General features: G+C 40.6%; 1 protein-coding gene across 1 annotated transcript in view; it reads left to right on the top strand.

Annotated features, from left to right (window-relative positions):
• mta3 (metastasis associated 1 family, member 3) overlaps positions 1-20,940 on the top strand; it is a 28,626-nt gene that overhangs the window by 377 nt on the left and 7,309 nt on the right. The window contains exons 2-17 of the mRNA XM_035670212.1: positions 4,439-4,506; positions 5,699-5,792; positions 10,608-10,734; positions 10,885-10,948; positions 11,472-11,589; positions 12,086-12,188; positions 12,769-12,868; positions 12,963-13,151; positions 14,286-14,360; positions 15,538-15,596; positions 15,761-15,879; positions 16,900-17,057; positions 18,303-18,523; position 19,395; positions 20,369-20,462; positions 20,622-20,783. Of these exons, the coding sequence (XP_035526105.1) occupies positions 4,439-4,506; positions 5,699-5,792; positions 10,608-10,734; positions 10,885-10,948; positions 11,472-11,589; positions 12,086-12,188; positions 12,769-12,868; positions 12,963-13,151; positions 14,286-14,360; positions 15,538-15,596; positions 15,761-15,879; positions 16,900-17,057; positions 18,303-18,523; position 19,395; positions 20,369-20,462; positions 20,622-20,783 (1,752 nt within the window). The remainder of the gene's footprint in view (positions 1-4,438; positions 4,507-5,698; positions 5,793-10,607; positions 10,735-10,884; positions 10,949-11,471; positions 11,590-12,085; positions 12,189-12,768; positions 12,869-12,962; positions 13,152-14,285; positions 14,361-15,537; positions 15,597-15,760; positions 15,880-16,899; positions 17,058-18,302; positions 18,524-19,394; positions 19,396-20,368; positions 20,463-20,621; positions 20,784-20,940) is intronic.

The following is a 20,940-nucleotide window of genomic DNA, read 5'->3' as shown; positions in this document are numbered from 1 at the left end:
TCCCCCGGGCTCTGGGCTCATCCCCCGAGCACTCGATGTCCGCGCGTCGGAAAAAGTGTCCATTCCGTATCGTCGTACTTGTGTCCAGGCGTTTCTGGCAGCAGAGTCCAAGTGCGCGCTTCTCCGAGTCGCCCCCAGTAGAGCACTCTGTGGTAAGTGAAGGACAGCTCACACACTCCGGAGCGAAAGCGGGTTTACCGGAGCGCATCGGGGATTACAGCAGATAACACGGAAAACCTGGGCGTGGCGGTCAAAGAAAAACTCATTCCGGGTACCGGTGCGTATTTGCGTTCGCACAGTTCAAGAATTCTCTTTCTCGGTTGCGCAGGCATGCAGTGCCGGCTGAGCGGCGCGCGGAGAGGGATAATCCCTGAATCACCTCACGGGGTGAAGGGCGGGTACCGTGTGTTCCCCCTACAGTTGATGCACGCAGGGTCTCTCGGCCGGAACTTCAGTCTTGTCACCTGTAAAGCCCTGAGGCTAAAGCTCCTTCATGTCCATTCCGGGCTTCCGATAACAGAGGAGTTGGACACTCAGGGGCCACAGTCTCCCCGTGTGCCCCCGGGCTGTTTTTCGCTGCAGAGTGGAGGTGGCGTCTGCGCTGAGCTCGCCGGTGGTGATGGGAAACTATTAGCCTCTGTCCCTCATCGTCCTCCTTTCTCCTCTGTAGGCCTGTGTGTAAGACTCTCCAGGGCCCTAGTATCAGGGGAGCCAATTTCCCAGTCCAAGTGATGTCACGGCATGGCGCGCACGGACACAGCGCAGCTGGGCGAAGAGAATAAAGCTTGCACATAATGACTGGGAGCGTAATTATGTCCAAAGGTAGATGGTTTTGTCTCCATAGATATGAAACAGAACAAGTAATTTTTCTGGGTGGGGATGGATCTTACAGGTTTTCCCCGCTTCCCACGTACATACGAAACACACAGAAACATGAGAAAAACATGGTACACAAATAAAAATTTTTTAGGGATTCGTGCACGAAGTACTGTATCATTTGTAGCCAACGATAGTTGACATCTTGGACTGTTAACAAATGGATACTAAGTTTTAAAAGTTTTTTGCATCAGATATTGCGCAAAAAGATATGTTGTGGATAATATAATTTGGTTTTGTATAAAAAATGAATTTTCGCTGAAAAAAGCGCTACTAAAAATCAGCACGACTGTGACATTATTGGAGTCATATTATGTTTTCTTACGATATTAAGATTACATGTATTTATTAACGATTAAGCAACCTACAGTGACTTTGTTTTAATGCGGGTTTTATCCCACTGTTTACCAAAAAAAAAAAAACTGCAGCTTCTGCGATTTAGAATATGCATTTTATTATGCTAATTGGTAGCCTCAGGTGGTTTCCTTGTTAATATCAAAGCAACCTGGCTTGACCAGCAGTGTGTTTGTATGTTGTATTGTCGCCAGAATGAACGACAAACCTGCATCACAAAACGACCGGTTGCCACAAGACTACAAGGAATAAAATACGCGACACTAAATGTTTTTGTATTTCCTTTTAACCAGTGTGTGTTGTTGGATGCATGTGTGTAGCATGCGTGGTGGTGTGTTGTGTCTGTGTGTGTGTTTTGTGTGGTGTTGTGTGTGTGTGTGGTCGTGTGCTTGTGTTTCGGCGTGCTTGCGGCCCCCTCTCGACGGTCACAGTCAGTGGTTTTCGGTTGATCCGACTTCTTTTGGCTGCCGTTGAGTTCACTGTGATTGTAAAGGAACAGTGAGAATCTAGGGAGGAGGGGGGGTCGATTCGCCAGCCCCACCCATGTTTAGTTCTCCCGATGCGGGCGCACATCCGGCAGTCTCGACGATGCCTAATTGATCAGGCACCCTTAGGGGCACCTTGTTAGAAAGAAACTGAGTAGAGTTATTGTTGTTAATTGAGAATTTATTCTATCTCTTAGTTTATGGTTTACGCGTTAACACTCCGGTGTGTAGGCAGAGAATGCGGGCCCAACATGTTTACCGGGGTCGGAGGGTAATGGTTGATGGTCAGTGGATTCTGTTTTTTTTGCGTTTTTTTTTTTCTCCAAACAGAACACGCTTTTTCTTTTTGTTTAGAAGTTTTTTTTTAAATATATATATATACATATATACAGTATCTGCAGCCCTCTGGGGATCATCTAGCGTTATTGTACTTGTTGTTTTTGCCTCTAATAGTGAGCTACTGTTGTGTTACACCAACTGAGATGCGTTAAGTTGCAGCAGGAAGGTGAGAATTTCTAAATATTTGGGATTCAAAATGGGTCAGGCCTCGCGTCTGTCGTGGCCACAGCAGCTAGCCGCCAGCTAGCCTGCAATGTAAACATTTTTCCAATTGTCGGCACCTTTTGTTGGGCTTTTCGGATAATTAGACCGGGGATACGGGGCACTGATACACATAGGGGAGCTCTGGACTACTACATGTGTTTATAAAGGTTGTTAAAATGTTACCACGGGCAGTCTGAGGCTGCCTTTTGTATTTGCCTCTTCTGGCATGCAGCCATTAGTACGAGTCCTTATTTAGCTAACGTTAGCACCAGTAATGGCTCCACTGATTACCATTATTGTAGCCGTGGCGCTCGTTTTACAGTATCTGAGCAATGCATCCAGCAGTCTTGGTGACCTTATACGCCGGGTATTCGCCCCACTGTTCACCTACATTCACCCCGGGCGAAGTTAATTAGCGAAATTTGGCTTTCCTCGCCAGCTAGCTTGTTAGCAGTCTGCTGGAATTCAACATCACATTATAGTCTCGATTCATGGCGTCGTTGCGTCAGGTTGGATTAAAACCTTACACCTCCTGCTCCAAACGTACACAAGGGGGCTTCAAAATCTGCACCGACGCTGCGAGTGAAGCTTAATTAGTACAAGATTCTTGTCACATAAACGTAGACGTTGTGCAGATTATGCCCAGGTGGTGTTATTGACAGTGTATCAATGGCCCTGATCAGGTTATTTGCACTGTGTGTGGGTTTGTTGTTCATATAGCTGCAGTCCTTTTGCTGCCTTCAAGTGCTTTTTGTAAACTCCCAACTCCTAGAACTTGAAACTTGTTGGTGCATTGGAGTTTGTTTTTTGTTTTTTTTAAAGATATTAATAACAAATCTGTCATGATACTAGTCTTTCTTCATACGTATATTGATTCCTACTTTGTACAACACTGGTATTTTAAAAATAATAATATATATATATATATGTCTGGGCTGCAATTTAATCTATTTATCTATGTGATACACATATTTTTAATCTAGAGGCAGACAGTTATCCCATTTATGTGCGCTGACTGAATGTCACATCTAACATATTTACCTCTACGCTGAATTGTTTGCGTCTAGCACTCTTTGCATTTACAATATTTCAGGCAGCGCTCAAAGGCAGCTTTTTTTAATGGACTGAAGTTTTCCGAAGTTACTGCATATTCCGCCCAGGCAGAGTTGAATTAGGGTGGATTTCTGTACTCTTCGGGCTAGGTGAAGTCATGTTTATGCTGATTTTGTTGATGAGCAATGGAAAATTATGACTTGGATATATCGTTGTCCTCAATTTATTTATCTTACAGAACCATAACAGTGTGGTAACTGGCTCACGGGCATTTAAAACCTCTCAGCACACATATAATTGCCTTTTTTTTTTTTTACCCTTTTGATATTCTCTGTGGTGCTTGCTCATTGCAGTTACCCAGTATACTGATGGTCTTCACATCTGTTTTTAACCTCGTCCTCTAGATATAACAATTGCTGTAGTCATGACTTTTTTCTTTTATTCTTTTTCTTTTTCTATTCACTCGGATATACATGCTTGTAGTTTTTGGCTCCACGGTAGCAGTGAACCATAAATTGCTCAGTGACATGTATAATTGATGAGGGAGAACTGGGAATAGGATGGTGGTTGTAATACCTACGTAGATATACATACACTCCTTTGCCACTTAAGGTACACCTATACAATTTAATGCCACAAATATGCGCATAGAGCAGACCTATAATGTAGGGCAGCACAATAAAGTGAACAAAATCATGATGATGTGAATTGTTTTTGGGGGGCAACTCTGTACCAAACAAGATTTATTGGCCAGGGCATCTCTTCAGAACTACAGTACTTCATTATAACGCTGTTTTGTCACTTATTTAACCTTTTATCAAAACATTGCAGCTCCTGCAACTTGTTTATTGCACTAGGCCATATTGCAGTTTCGATAATATTTTAATTAAATGTGCGCCCCTGCGCTTGTCGAGTGTCCTTGTTGGCACTGTTACATCACCATTTACTGACACCCTCAATGATAAAGATGTAGTTAAATTAATAGCACTCAGACATTGTTAATCAAAACTGAACGTTAGCAAAGGTGTAATTTACGACTGAGCTTCTGTACTGGATTTGATTTTAACAGGTGTATCTAATAAAGGTTCTAATACAGTGAAATGATGGGCGTGTGTTTTCTCTTGCAGATTATGTATTTTTCGAGAACTCCTCCAGTAACCCTTACCTGATCCGCCGGATAGAAGAACTCAACAAGGTAATGAGGCGTTTTCTTGTCATTTGTGTGTGTTTATGACTTTTTATGCCTGAGGTCGAATAGCTAGGATTCCTCTCTGTTTCATTTTTTCCACCCCCTCTTTGCAAACGCTCTGTGTATTTGCATTTTGGGACATTGAAGTGTTTTTAATATGATTGAATGCAACAGGTGTTGCCCCGGTCTCCTAACTGCCGTTGATATTATAGGACACACCTGTGGGAGTGTATGTGTAGGCGGGGTAGATAATTGTAATGGAGATTTCCAGAGCTCATATAGCTTTGCTTATACTAGATTTGAAAAACAACATGGTTTCATATTTTTCTGCCTATATTTGATCGGTTGTAGAGTTGCCTGTTTTAGCTTCCTACCTGTATGTCACTTATATCACTCAAGAACAGACCAAAACTGATATGGTCTTTTGTTTATATGATATATAAGCATTCAACAGACATGTGAGAAAAGCATTTTCCTGTGTTGCATTTGCACTAAGATACTCAGATAAATGCATGTGATTATCAGATGATGTGGGAGGGAAAATGTCAAATCAGGGCGGTATCAGCCTAAAAAAAACATACTGAAGCTGTACGTTATAAAATAAAGACTATAGAAGCATTGTGATTATCGTAAGTGATAGAGGGGGGTGGACAAAATAACAGGAACTGCCTGCAGTTTGATTTAGTGTAAAACAGTCGGCCTGCAATGGATGCTGTCTGTGTGTGTCTGTGTGTGTGTTGGGGCTGAAAGAGAATGGTTGGCTCTGCTCGATGGACATTTTCATGGCCACAGCTTATGGTGTTGCAATATATTATGAGGCATTCCTGTTATTTTGTACATATCATTCAGGTAACCGCTGACATTAAATACAGCTACTCTTACCTACAAGCTCCTTAAAAGAGCAGCACAAGTTGGAAGCAGTTTTCTCAAACTCATACCGCGACATCCATTCACTCTCCATCAGTCACAGCATTTAATAGTAGCTGAGTCTTTAAGCCTGTTGGCTTAATTATACAGCGAGACAATCAATCAATCATCTGATCAAAAGCGCTGTTGTTGCCTTGGTCAGCCTGTCATAGCAGCATAGCTTGACAAGCACACAAAGGAGCCAGGTCTCTTGGGAAATTAGAGCTTTGTGCAGGGAGGTGTTGCCACCTCTTCTCAGTCAACCTGGATCCCTGTACCCTCTCTGTTTCAGACGGCCAGTGGGAATGTGGAGGCCAAGGTGGTTTGTTTCTACAGAAGGAGAGACATCTCTCACAGCCTCATCCAGCTCGCAGACAAACATGCAAGTGAGTAGTAACTTTAGGACCTACAACCTTTCGTTTGGGTATCCAATGAATGATAGTTACAGTCCCTTTCAAGCAGTTCAGTGTGGTTGGACACAATGCAGTTTCTTCAGCTGAATTTTAGACCTTAAAATATCTTAATTATGATTTTGACAGGTCTTAAAAGTTGCTTTACAAAAAATTTTTGGACAATATTTGTATTAATCATGCTGTAGCAACTAAAAAACAAAACCAAGACTAATTTTCTATCATATCCTTCCTTACTTTTTTCTTCAAGAGGTTAAATGGTCTCAAATTTAACCCTTTAAAATCTTCAGAAACCCTCTATTAGTTACACACAAATATAGAGATGAAACAATTAATCAATTAGTCAGCGGATAATTTGGATTATCGACTCTTTCTTTTAACGTTTGCTGGATTTAGCTTCACAAATATGAGGATTTTCTGCTTTTTCTGTTTTACATCACTGTAAATAAAATATCTTTTTGACTGTTGGTCTGACAACAACAAGCCATTTAAATGAGATTTTTTATTATTTATTTTACGATTTTCTGACATTCTATAGACAAGACAATTAATTGGTGAATCAAATTAGTTTAATCTTTTAGTCTTGAAGTGGAGCAATCTGATTCCATCATCTTGGGTGACAAAAAAAAATGTATGTAATGACTAAATGATTCAAGTGTGTAGGAATTAGTGTCATCTAGCAGTTTCAGATTGCAACTAACTGAACACTGCTCGCGTCTGTATTTGATGGCCTTGGATTAAGAATGAGTTGTAAAAGTGTGTAGGAGAAACTATTAGGTGAAAACCTAGTTTGTCATTCTTGGCTACTGTAGAAACACGGCGGTTCAACTTGGCGTCTGTAGATATAAAAGGCTCATTCTAAGGTAACAAAAACACAACAGTTCCTATATTAAGTTGATTACACACTAACGAAAAATACCTATGAGTATTTTATTCAATTTCTGCTAATAGATCCTCCTAAACGTTACACACAGGACCTTTTAATCCAGAAAATAATTGGCAGATTAATCGTTAATAATTGTTAGTTGCAGCCCAACTCAAATATACTTACAATGCAAAACAAGAAGCTGTAAATCCTCACATTTGTGAAGTGAAAATATCTGAATTTTCTTCTTTCTAAATCTTGATAAATGGCTAAAACAATTAATTTATTATTAGATATTAGTTGTTGCTCAGTTATGACGTAACGAATGGGCACTATAGCACCAGCCTCAAACTGTATGGTTTGTGTTTTCAGCCATCCTCAGTGAGGGTAATGTCATTATGGGCTTTTTCTGCTACATGTCAGACATTTTCAGCACGTTCTTTGCACAGTGTAACATTTCCTTTCAGTATGATAGTTTTTTTTTTTTTCGTGACCACGGCTTCAGAGTGCAACCGTTCAGACGCATAAATAGGCACTGCGGTGCGACTTGAAAATATGCCACTATTCCTATTTATGTATCACATTTATTTCTCAATTACTTATTACCCGGAGGGAGAGAATTGGAGTGTGAATGTGGTTGTATGAGGAGAAGGAAGGATCACAACAACACCTGTTCTGTGTGGGAAGCCTTCTACCTGTTTCCAGGGATGTTTCACATTGTCCTTTGGTCAGAATAAAACAAATTCTTGTTCACTTTCTGGAAATAAAAAACTCCCCTCTGCCAAAGCAAACCCACAACTTTGAGGAGGATGACTGACATGACAAGACAAGCAGCCCGGAGACTCAGAGAAGAATGGTTTCTAAAATTTATATGACTGAGACTGACAAGAAAGACAGGAATGTATTGTGTGGCTAAATACTTTTCTCTCTGTGTGGTCAGAGTGTTTGTGGAAAACCAGTTTTGCTGATTTGCCTACACTCTGTAAACATAAAGCAGCCGTAAGCACAAAAATATAAACCATACAATATGCAGGGACATATGCATTAATCGCAGCACAGTGCCAATTCCACAAGCTATTTGGAGTCAGTTGTCTACCAGCTGGTCAGCAGAAGAGACAGAAACAACAATAAAATGTAACACTGCCTACCACACTTGTTTAAAAAAATAAAAAAAATAAAGGAATTCACACAATTTATGGCTCAGATTAGTTCAAGAAAACAAAAGGACAGCCAGTAAATCTGACTAACAGAAATAAAACACACCGTGCAGAGCTGTGATACAAAAATATCGGTGTGTTGCTCTGAATGTTTACTGCTAAATTAGGGTAAACATGTCTGAAGGGAGCAACAGTGCTCTTAGCGGAGTGATTCTCGAGCACCCGTTTGCAAAATTTGCACCAATTTTGTCTATCATGCTGATTATTCATTGCAGCCCAAGTCCTCAAACAACAGCTGAGGGCTCTACAGGAGAGCTAACTGGTCACTAGCACCCAAATCTCTAAAATAATACACATTTTTCAACCTACCCCATTGTAATCAAGCCGTACAGGTAGTTTTATTTGCCAATATTTCAAGGTATCTGCCACTGAGATTGCTTCTTGCAACCAACACAATAGAGGTGAATAGAACTGTGATTGTGGCATTCAAAGCATTTCAAAATGTGATTTGAAAAAAAAAAAACTCAACAGACCCTGTGACTGCTTCTCCTTTTACCATTCCTACCTTGCAATATTTTAATGTATTTACTCATCCACTGTTAAAATCCATACCCTGCCGTTAAGACCTATAAAGTAGCAACCACTCGCTAACTTCAGTGACACATCTAAGGTAGACTTCCTGTAGTTGCCTTACAGTGGTTTGCTAGTGGAAAGCTTTTAGTATGAAACGGCAGCAGCAGCAAAAAAAACTTTCCATTAGCCGTGTCTTTACACAGCAATTACAGCTCTGCTATATCAAAGAAGAGCAGATCAGCAAACAGCGAGGCTGCTATCTGTTGGATGAAAGTAAGAAAAACATAATGTGAGAGTGCAATTCGAAAGAGACAATGTTACACGAAAATCTGAACGTAAAGAGAGACTGCTCTGTTGAATGGACTCAAGGGGTCATGCTTCAACTGAAGTGCTGTCAGGGGGGTCATACAGCGTCTGAAAACCCGTTCCCTCACACCGATCCGATGTTGGAATTGAGCCGCCGCTGTGTCCAACAATTGGCCGTGTGTGCAGAAGTGAGAAAGCAAGCACTTTCTTATTTCCATCCCTTTTTGTGTACAAACGAGTGCAACACCGTGAATGCCTCCCAGGAAGGCTGTCACAAAGTGTTTGTCACTATTCCCATTTGTACAATATAGCTCGCCAGAAGAGGCTGTTCAGAACAACTGTAAACACTTTTGTCTTTGTCATACTTGTTCATTTGGAGCCATTGTTGGCCTTAAGGGTTTAGCTCTGGCAGAGTTATCCCCCACTGTGAGGCCACAGTGAAAAAGCACACGGTCACGGCCTGTCAAACCACGGTGCAGCTAAGGGGCAGGTTATACCGGAACAGAAATGTACAACGTGTCTGACCACGTTGGTAATCACAAGTGTTTATAGTCATTCAATGAGAGGGAGGACATCCAGTATTGTTTTAAATTTGTGGATAACGGCACATGTTTTCAGACGTTTTCTCTCTCTCCTGTAAGACTTCATAGTGTTGCACTCGCATGAAAACAAAAGAGATCTAGAGATAGCAGTTTAAACTCTGGCTCCTTTCTCACCGCCGCATAGCTGGCCAATCACAGTGTGAAGTGGGTGTGAAATTGTCACTTTCGGAAAGTTACAGAAAGGTGTAGGGGGAGGGGTTCTTCCAAAACTATTCGACCACCCGACAAGCACTTCTGAAGAAACATACTGGCAGCTCAAAGTGTAATATATATTGGGACAGTGGAAATGGTTAATCTGGGGCTCTGTACGATTTTCTAATAGGGCTGTGGCGCTGTACTAGTGCCAATACTAGCTTGCAAAAACATCTGGTGTAATAATAGGTAGTTGCTAATGGCAGATGATCTTTCTCTAGATACAGGCCTGCACTGTGTTAACAGGGATTTAAAATGTTTATCTGCTGTGTGGCATTATGTGCCGACTCAGTCTCAGCAAACCAGCCAATCCAGTGTTTATGGATGTGTTCTCAGTGTGTTCTTAAAATTAAATTTCTAGTGATAGGCGTGAGCCAAATAGCTTGGGTGTCTTTAATGGATGGCGTCAATAGTTTGTGATTGCAAAGCCCTCGAGAGCCGTTTTACCAGCCTATTGTTTTATATCTGAAGGCAGCACAGTAATGGAATATCATTAAGTGGGGTTGTATGAAATCTTAGAGATAAATGGATGAGTTGGGCTGAAACCATTTGTAACTTTTATAATCTGTTCAGTAATTTATCCGTCACGAGTAAGCAACTGCCATGTCTCTTGTGTCATCTTTTGTTCAACTTGCCTTTGTGACACATGTATACCATTTTAATAGGAACGCACGATAATTATTAGGCCCGATAATGGGAAATTTATGTTATTATGAATCATCCAACTAAATTAAATTACAGCCGATAAATTATCGTTCCATAATAATAATGATTATTAACAGTTGATAGGCTTTATGTTCTATTAAAGCCACAGTATGTTTGTGACATGATTTGATCTTCTTTATTATAATAAATAAACAAATGAACATTTGGAGAGTCAGAACTGTTATTTGTTTTTGTTGTGCACTACAGCCTTTCTTACCCTCAGCTGTGCATAAACTACAGGTTATGAGCTTCTTTTTAAAATACAAAAATGTATCTGCCATTAAAAACAGGCAATTATCGGTTATTGTATCTGCTGAAAACAAATCCCTAATTTTCAACATCATTAGTATGTTTTCTGATTTAATTTTCTCCTGTTTGTGCCTTTTTGCAGAGGAGTTGGAAGAAGAGAAGGAGAGCCCGACAGAGACAGACCTAACAGAAAAACAGAAACACCAGCTTCGCCACAGAGAGCTCTTCCTCTCCCGGCAGTATGAGAGTCTACCTGCGACACACATCAGGTACCGTACAAAGACTCACACATATATAGGACCCTCATATGCAGGCAGTGCCCATGGACAGTCACTCATCCAGCCATGAACAGACAAATTGAGTGCTGCTCACTTCCTGTGTTTGACATGGTACTTGTTCTCTTCCTTTCTCCCTATTAGGGGGAAGTGCAGTGTCGCATTATTGAATGAGACTGAAGCCGTTCTTTCATACCTTGACAAAGAGGTGAGTTAGAAAGAAAAACAACATTGTCATCTCTTACTGGTTTTTGTTTGCTGCAGACTTTTGTGTCATAGCTGATTGAATTAATGTTATGCTTTATTTGTAACTATTACTTCCATTGTAAAGTAATCAGTTGTTTATTTTCTTAATTTATCATTTAGTCCATAAAATGTATGTGAAATATGCAGTATACAACTTTTTTTTTGACGCCTAAGACGATGAGAATGGTGTCAGATTGCTCATTCTGTTCGACTAACACTTAATGACTAAGTTGTTATCCCATTAGATAGAGAAATCCTCAAATAGTCACATTTGAGAAGCTGGAACCAGAATATTACAATAGATTATCAAAATAGTTGCAAATTGTTATTCTCTCTATTGACTAATCGATTAAACGACTATTCATTCCCGCTCTAGAAAAAGTCAGGTTTTTTTTTATTAATCATCAGTATCATCCTACTAAAACTTGTTTTTGTAAGCCTGTAACTTAAAATATGCGTGCTGATTGGTCTGCTGTTTTCTTCAGGATACGTTCTTCTACTCGTTGGTGTATGACCCAACACAGAAGACCCTTCTGGCCGACAAAGGAGAGATCAGAGTGGGACCGCGCTTTCAGGCAGACGTACCTGAAATGCTACAAGAGGGTCAGTCAGAACTGCACATGATTCACTCAACATGTGATTTATTTCATTTAGAAAGGGTGAACATACGCAGGCTTTGTTCTAATAATAGTGGCTTTTTGGGTCAAGTATTAATGTTAACTTCAGTCAATATTCCACAAAAGCTGACTTACTTTTCTTGCTAGTGTAAACAAAGTAGTAAAATATTACAGATTTTCAGGTTTTAATTTTGCAGTTTGCTCACTGAAAGCCTTTCTTTAGACCTGAAAGTCCTTAATCAGTGATGTCTATGAAGATATTAAATAAAATCATTATATGTACACAGTTAAAGAAACCAGCCAACTATCTGGTACCAGCATGTAGTATGTGGACATTTACCGATAGTAGCTCCATCAGAAAAGTTAATTATCATGATTACAATATCAAGCAAATAACAAATGTATTAATCAGTTTCTCACCTTTCGGCTTGTGTTCAAGCTCCCGTGCTGTGTGTAAGCTGTTGTCTCTGTGTGTCCTGCAGGTGAGGCAGATGACAGGGACCAGTCCAAGCTAGAAGAGAAATTGTGGGATCCAGAGTGTCCACTCACCAACAAACAGATAGACCAATTCCTAGTGGTGGCACGGTAAGACCTTTCACCTTTGACCTCTACGCTGGCAACCACCCGACCAAACAGTTTCATATAACAGCATGTTGTGAATTTGATTCCTCCAATCTGCAGCTGCAGCCACTTAAACTCACTAAAAGGCAGATGGAACAATTTGATTAAAATATTGGACTATTAGAGCCCTTACTGCAGTGTCACTTACATAATTCACTGACGTTATTTTCCTCTTTTTGGATGATAGTGCTAATATAATTGCAAAAGTAATAAATGCACATTGTTGCTTGAAGGATAGCTTTAATGTAGGGCTTATTATTTTATTTTACAATAACATTGGTGTGAATTTATCGCAGTTTTTTATATTAAACATGGTTGAAAATGAAATGTGAAAAAATAATAATGCAAAGATTTGTGTTTAAATCAAGTATTACATGACAAATTATTGTTTGATTTATGATCAGCTCATTTCTGTTTTTGCGTCACTTTTTGCTCCCTATTACTAGAAGCATGCTGTAATGAACTGGTCCATGAATCTTACTGTCTTTTATATACATATAGATTCAGTATGATAGTAATGTATGTGGTTGTGTATTTTCTTCAGGGCGGTTGGGACCTTTGCTCGAGCGTTGGACTGCAGCAGTTCAGTTAGACAGCCGAGCTTACACATGAGTGCAGCTGCAGCCTCGCGAGATATCACACTGGTGAGTTGGACAGAAATCAAGGCACACTAACACGGCAGTACCTGACTTTAATGATAGATTTTAACCCCCCTTTTTCTGCGTCTGTCGGTTGCAGTTCCATGCGATGGACACACTGCATCGCCATAATTACGACCTGTCCAGTGCGCTGAGTGTACTGGTCCCAGCAGGCGGCCCCGTGCTCTGCAGGGATGAAATGGAAGAGTGGAGTGCCTCGGAAGCCGCCATGTTCGAAGAGGCACTAGAGAAATACGGGAAAGACTTCAACGACATCCGACAAGACTTTGTAAGTGTGTGTTTCGTTCAGTTAGTAGTAATGGGATGTCAGTCATCTGCAACAGCAAACTGCATGAGGTGATTTGAATGATGCTCCAGGTGTTTTTAATGTTATATTTTCATGATATTTTTATATAATCAATCATGATTTTACCTGCAAATTAATAGGATTCAAAGCAAGATATAAGGAGCACAGTCAGCTCTAAATATGGCTAATCTCTTACCCCTTGTTCTTTTATTTACTTTTTTTTTTTAACCAGAGAAAAACTAGTAATTCTGTTCAGTTCACCCCAAAAAACCTGTGAAAAATCTATGACGTACTCCGGGACATTCACCTGCTCTCCCTTTGCAGGCTTGAAACATGGCTGTTCAGACTTTTATGCTGGAGAATAAAGGTATTAAAACATTCTCAAGTCACTCCTCCAGCATAATTCCCTTCACCGCTCCCTCTGCTTGTGTGCTTGTCAGTTGAAAAGCAGCTCACATGGTGGGCTGCTTGTGATAAACTCAAGCAAAGATAATTGCTAGTGACCGAAGGTCGCTCACTATGACAGCTACAAACAGAAGCGGTGTTGAGCTGTATTTTGTTGGAAAATGTGCCTTTTGAAATTCAATTTTCATACTGATGGAAAGTGGAGAAGTTTGATTATGCTCCAGACGTGATTTGAGAAGTTTCTATGGATGTTTTGGTACTGGGAATCCAGTAGTCTGCATGGATTCAAGCTGACCACACATCCTGTTCTGCAAAGAACAAAATTACCAATTTTAACAGCCACCTTTCAAACCTGCAGGGGATGATTATTTGATTCTATTGAACTTTCCTTCCCACCATCTACCTCTTCTGTACAATAAAGGAAGGATACGGGTGTATGTGGCACCAGGTGCTCATGAATACTTATTAAATGTGTGAATTGCCTTGTGTGTGTCTGTGTGAGAGTGCGTGTTTTCGTCTGGGGCTCAGAACCAAGCAAAGCCAGTAGCTTTCAGACTCTGGTCACGATGCTTCTTACTCATGAATATACATGAAGGCTTTCGCACCCAGATGGCAAGAACATGAGATATTAATATCATTAATTTGGTCTCTGTCTCTCTCTCTCCCCCCGCCCCTTCTCTCCACCCTTCCTCATTCTTTCCTCTTGTGAAGCTGCCATGGAAGTCTCTGACTAGTATCATAGAGTACTACTACATGTGGAAGACCACAGACAGATATGTGCAACAGGTGAGACTAATTCAGTATTTTCATAAAAACTAAATATATATATTTTAAAGGGGTTTCTGCTGTGATGTGGACAGTCTGAAAGATTTACAGTGTTTGCCCTTTGATTCCAAAGGCTGAAAGGTGCCCTGTGGAGTTTTCTTGTAAAGAAAGTTTCTGTTTACTTTTAGTTTCGTACTAAAACACATTGTGTGCATCCTTGTAGCCTACCTCATAAAACATTTGTATAGCCCCCTTTTTTTTATATTTCTAACTTTGTAAAGTAAATTTTTCAGTTAAATTTATTTTTATGCCTTTAGATCTTAAACTTATATATCACATTTCTGTAGTTATGTTCTGCAAGTCCTCTCCTCTACTTTTATTGGCTGCTGCATAAGAAATGGGTACTCCAGTGATTTAGTATTGCACTTTCATTAAGTTGGAGGACTTGTGAGTGACTAATTAAAGAAAGTATAGTCAGAATCGAGCTCAGAAAGTTTAGTCTGTACTGGGACTCGCAATGTAAAAATGTTCCCATACTGCAACTCAATAGCACCTGCCTGTTAAATGCCTTCATCTTTGAAACTCAATGCGTCTGCAGGCAGTTTTTCTGTCAAAACATTTTGTCATTTGACATCATTCAGGTCACTTATTTCAGACTTGAGTAAACTCCCTCACTCCAGAGCAACAGAAGACACTAAACAGCTTATTTACAGACAGAGTAGTACTCCCAATGACAAATAAACAGACTTTTTATGTGTAAAATTAAACACAGTAAACTAAAGTGAAGTAAATTTTGTGCACAGGAAAATTGTCAAATAAGCAAAAGGGAGAGCTGAGTTATTGGGGAAACAGCTCTTAGAGGAGTGGTCACTTTAGATAAGAGCATCGACCAAATATATAACATGTCAGCCCTTTTTGTGCCAAAGTAGTTTTCATGTAATTCAGCTATACAGCTTATTATCAGTGGAACGTGGCTGCAAACAATCACATGTCAAGAAGAAAAGAAGGGAAACACCTTTGAAATGCATGAACGCATTCAATGATTATCTGTCATCCTATATTCCTATTTTCAGGCTGTCTGTCAGAGTTATTTTGAAGGGTGTCAAACTGTCTGAGAGGATCTTTATGAGAGACAGCTGTTGATTTCCTTTTTTTTTTTTTATTAATGAATCAATCCACTGTGTTTGTCTCTGAGCAGAAGAGACTGAAGGCTGCAGAGGCAGAGAGCAAACTGAAGCAGGTTTATATCCCCACATAGTAAGTCACTTCATTTCACATTCATAGACGTTGGTATCATTGCTGTACCTGTGGCTGCAAGACGATCATTGTTTTATGCATAATTGATATGGTATGATTTACAGCACTGCAGAAGGCAGCTGCAGTCAAGTCTGTTTCTTAAATCTTTTGCTTCTCTTTGACAGTAACAAGCCCAACCCCAACCAGATCTCAATGACCAATGGCAAGATGGCGACAGTGAATGGAGCGGGCCCTGGGGCCTACCATGCAGCAGGCGGAGGCAGAGCCTGCGAGAGCTGCTATAGTGAGTTTTGTGTGTGTGTGTGTGTGTGTGTGTGTGTGAGAGTGAGAAAGAGAGAGTGTTTAAGCATTGCGGCTGTGAAATTGAATCACAAGGGCAGTGAACATGGGTCAATTAGAAATGAAAGAGAAATAAATGCAGCCAGCCAAAGGATTGTTTTCCACTATTGAACTCATCACCACTTATCTGCTTATTTGTCTTGATAGCTGTTAATAATCCCTTCGCTTTTTTTTTTTTTAATTGTGAAAATGCCCATCAGAATTTCACAAGGACAAAAACCACAGTTCAAAACCCCCAAATATTTAATTTACGGTGATATAACACAAAGAAAAGATAAAATCCTCACATTTAAAAAGCTGCAAAAAAGAATATTGGACAATTTCACCATGATAAATAATTTCATTTTCTGTCATCTAATGTATTGATTAATTGGCTAATTGTTTCAACACAAAGTGCTATTGTCTACCTTTTAAACGCATGAATAGGTTTGCTGTCAAAAGAAGCACACTAAAGAGTTAACACTCGCTCGTGTTTTTCAAAATGACTCCTGGGTGAGCCAACAGAAGGTGTTGCGATATAAGTTGTAGAAGTGCAACCATTCAACCTCAAAACAAATGAGTCACAAAATGTCTCAGAATTATATGATGAATTGCTGTTAATGACGAAAGTCAGTGACTGATTTTTGCGTTTAATTTCTTGCTCCAATAAGAGACTAAACACTGGAATCAGGATTAGATATGAATGAGCTGAATGAACAAAATCCAAACTATACCCAACCCTCCCATACACTCACATTTTCTTTTGTTTTCTTTGCCGACAGAGTTTCTAGTTAATAAATGTACTCATCTTCTCAGTCAGTAGCAGGCATTGCAGTGTGATTTAGTCTGATGTGTGGACATTTATAAAATCATTTAGAGAGATACTTGAGACAGTGGAAGAGAGATCAATATGCTGAGTGTCTTTGGGCCAGTTTTTCTCCAGCGATGCTTTTAACCTTCATTAATGCGTTTCATACATTAACAGCCATGCAGTCGGCCCAGTGGTACTCATGGGGTCCTCCAAACATGCAGTGCCGCCTGTGCGTTTCCTGCTGGATGTACTGGAAGAAGTACGGAGGCCTGAAGATGCCAAGCAGAGCAGAGGCCCCGGAGGAGAGGACCTCCCCGAGTCCAGCAAGCAATGTAAGCTCAGTCAGAAGGACATAGATGTAAAATGGGATGTAGTGGGGGAGAATGGTGAATCTGAATCCCCTAATCTTGTGCTCTTGAAAGATTACAGGGCAAAAAAAAGCAAAAAGTAAATGAGTTTCTAAAAATGTTTATCCACACAGCTGCAGCACTGTTAAATTTAACATTATATACAATATATATGTGGTGTTTCGAGCTGTCAGTATCAATTATTCAGTGAGCTCAAAACATCACATACTGTGTCTCACATATTAGCTGTTAAAACATTCACACACATGCCACTTTTACTGCATGGATGAATTTTTCCAAGTGAGAAAACTGACCAGTTAGGAGATTTAGTTTCTGTATGTCTCCAGCTGGCAATGCTGTATTTCATTGTAACTTACATTAAGGCCAAAGAAATTACATTATTTAGGAAATTATACAGATAAATATGCTATGTTCTTGTTTCCCGTGCACGTGTTTGGTCTACAGATGTTCTTTGTTAGGGATTGATTTGTCTAGAACACAGACCCAAACTCCCACCTTGTGTCTGGGTTAAATAAGCCTCTTCCACAGGAGAGTTCCAGGTGGGTCCAAAATAAACGGTTTGGCTCATCTCCCAGTGCCAGGTAAATTGAGAAAATGCACCAGCCATAAAACGGCATCTTAGCTTTGAGCTTTGCTCTAGCTAAGAGTTTCTGTGTGGCCACATCTTTAATAATGTGTAGATGTTTCTTATGGCAAAAACATAGACATTGTGTAGAGATTTGATTTGTTGACAGTGGACACATTGGACTCAGCAGGGACAATGTGTAATAAACATAGCGATGTAAACCTGTTCCTACGCTGTGATCCCAAATTTACCAGTGCCAGTTATCTAATCCAACAGGCATGCATTAAATCCTACCTCCATGAAAGTTATATTGTTCTGTTTTCATCTAAACTGATTTCAGAAAGGTTCTGATTTAACTTTATGGTCGTTTTAGGAGGCTGTTGTAACCGTGAACAGCACCACAAACTGCAGCCTTCAGAATGATTACATTTGAGTCAACACCTCTAAAACATGACGATTAATGCCTGGAAGTTAATAACCCTAACTGTTCTTGTAGGACCACATTGCTCATATTCAGAAACTGATTGAGAAAATAAGTTTTCAGGGACTTTTAAAAGCCGTTTTCAAAACCTCTAAAGATGTTTTTAATCAGCTGTTATCGTTACAGCTGTCTTCAGTGGCCTTTTGTCTGTCCGTCCTTTCAGGAGCCTCGCTCACGGAGTCACGGTCCTCGTCAGTCCAACCACATGGTGCCAATGCGAAACAGCGGCAGCCCCAAGTCCTCCATGAAGACCAAGCAGGCCTTCCTGCTGCAGGCCACCCGCCTAACCAAGCTGGCCCGGCACATGTGCCGTGACATCATCAGGCTGCGCCGTGCTGCGCGCCGGCCCTTTGTCCCCATTAACTGTGGGGCCATAAAGGCAGAGTGTAAGAGCTCTTTCAATTCCTCCTAACTTCTGCCACATGGACACACACCTGCAGACAGAACACAACATATGCAGACACACACAAACACACACACTCACCACCCTTCCTCACCCCGACTGCCCCACCATCAGCCCCCCCATCTCTGCCCCCCCGTCTGTCTCTCTTTCTGTTTTTATTATTATTGTTATTATTATTATTTTGGTTTTTTGTATTCTCCCACCCCCTGTTTCCAATAAAGACTGCCTGTCCTCATAACTATGAGTTTTGATCATCTTTTCATTCGTGTTTTTATTTTTTATTTTTTAATTCTTTTATCTGTTATGGTAATTAGTCACTGTGAACTGAAGCCATTATTGAAATTACACACAGAGATTTATTGGTTAAACAGGGCTATTCTACACGAGCACGCCTGCACACACATAACTGATTTTGCTCCCATCGTTAACAAGTAGACTGTAATAGGATCCAATAGAACTCATAATTACTCTGAGCCGTATATTTGCTGAAGTTAGATGTAGAGAAAATGTATTTTACTAAGAGAAGCTCTATTTTGCACAGCGCCCCTTGCACAGGCGTGCTCACTCTGTGCTGTCATGGCTGAATGAGTTGTCTCGGCCACGAATGTTTATTGTAAATACTGAACCTCCGCTTCAGTGTGTTTGCCATCACCATTTTTTTTTTTTTACATTTATGTTCCTTTTTTGCGCACACATTTTCATGCTGTTAATCACGTGTGTTTTTGTGAGTGTATTAGACAAAATGAATTGTGTTTTGGTTGATTATAAGCTTTAGACTGATTTGGACTGATGAAACTTGAAAGAAGGGAGGTTGTAGCTGAAGTTAAGGACCATATCTGTCTTGGTATAAAGAGTTCGCTAGCTGCTCTTGACTTCTTTGCTTGGCTGCATATCCCACTGTAGATCAGGCTTAATCATAAGGAGTCATCATCATGTCCTCTTGGATGGTCCCTCGCCATACCATCCACTCAGCTGTTCTCCTGTGTTCAAATCATGCAATATTCATATGAATCCATCATGTTGCCTCTTGTAAATCCTGCGACCAGGATTTGCCATTCAGAGCCATTTGTCCCCCTGCACTTTGCCTCCTCGTCCTTCATTTTCTAACAACTGTTGCAATATTCTCATCTCATCTTCTACCTCTTCTTGCTCTTTTCTTTCATCACTGTGTGAATGTGAGAGTAGACCTCCAATAAAGTCACACCTGAAAGCATCTCTTCCGAGTCCTTGTGCTTCATGTGTCCCGTGTTATCTGTCCATCAACTCCACCACACTCAGAGGAACCATAGAGGCACGCCTTCCCCCCCAGCATGGACTCAACCTTCAGTGCCTGCTCTCATAATACCTTCATATTTTAATGTATGTACGTTTACAATATGTTTTTTGTTTTTGTTTGTGTGTGCATGTAAGCATGTACTTACATCTCTGTATCTGCATGTGGGAGAGATTATTTTTTTAGTGGACATGCCATCCCTTGAAAGTAAGTCGCCATTAACACCTCAGACACTGACATTGACTGCATTTACATCCCGTGTTGGAGCTCTGCATTCATTTTAAACCTTAAAGAGTCTATTTCATTTACATAAGACATCCTTGTTCAAATCATAAAGAGGTTACCTTTTACCAACAGTGAAGACTGATTGTATACATAATTCTACCAACCCACTGACTGGTTTTTACTTGCATGATTCTGCAGAAATGTTACAATGTCAATTAAACAATATTTAGTGTTCTTGGTCAGACAGTGTCTCAGCAGAGGGATCATGCAGTCTAAAAGATACAGCACTGGTTTGTAAAATGTGTGTATGTGTGTGTGTTTGGTTTAGACATGCTTAAGGGTGTCCGAAGGGCAGGGAGATCCGCCTACCCAAAACAGACGCCCAAAGGACACTCTGACCCAGTGTCTTCTGCAGTTTCTAGGTTAAAACAACACACACATAAGTGTTTGAGCAGTGAAATGTGACTTATTGTGCTCCATTGCTATGAACAATAGTGTCAAATCACAGGAATATGAGTAGAAATTATTCAGATGGTCTGTAGGAGCCAGTTGATGCAGCTCCAGTGTGGTGTCTCTTCCAGAGTCCCGTCCGGCAGCCCACGCCCCTCGCTCCCACCGCACCCCAGGCCTGCAGACACCTCCCCCTCGACGCCTCCTCTCTTCTCTCCCACACGGCCCCCACGGCATGCTGGGAAAACGGAGCTACCATCACCACAGCAGGGCTGAGCCGGACAGGCGCTCAGGTACTCACACAGACACACATTTCTTTAAAAAAAACAGAGCTGAACCAATTTCAAAAAGGTTATTATGAGTTGTTTTTCAATAAGACTGTTATTGCTTAACCTAATCCTGCCTAGGAGCAGAAAGTCATTACTTGTATTACATCTGTTGAACCCCCCC

This window comes from Morone saxatilis, unplaced genomic scaffold, assembly GCF_004916995.1.
Source record: "Morone saxatilis isolate NCDOM2014 unplaced genomic scaffold, NCSU_SB_2.0 Contig1, whole genome shotgun sequence".
Taxonomy (NCBI): Eukaryota; Metazoa; Chordata; class Actinopteri; family Moronidae; genus Morone; species Morone saxatilis.
This window is presented reverse-complemented; position numbering and strand designations above follow the sequence as displayed.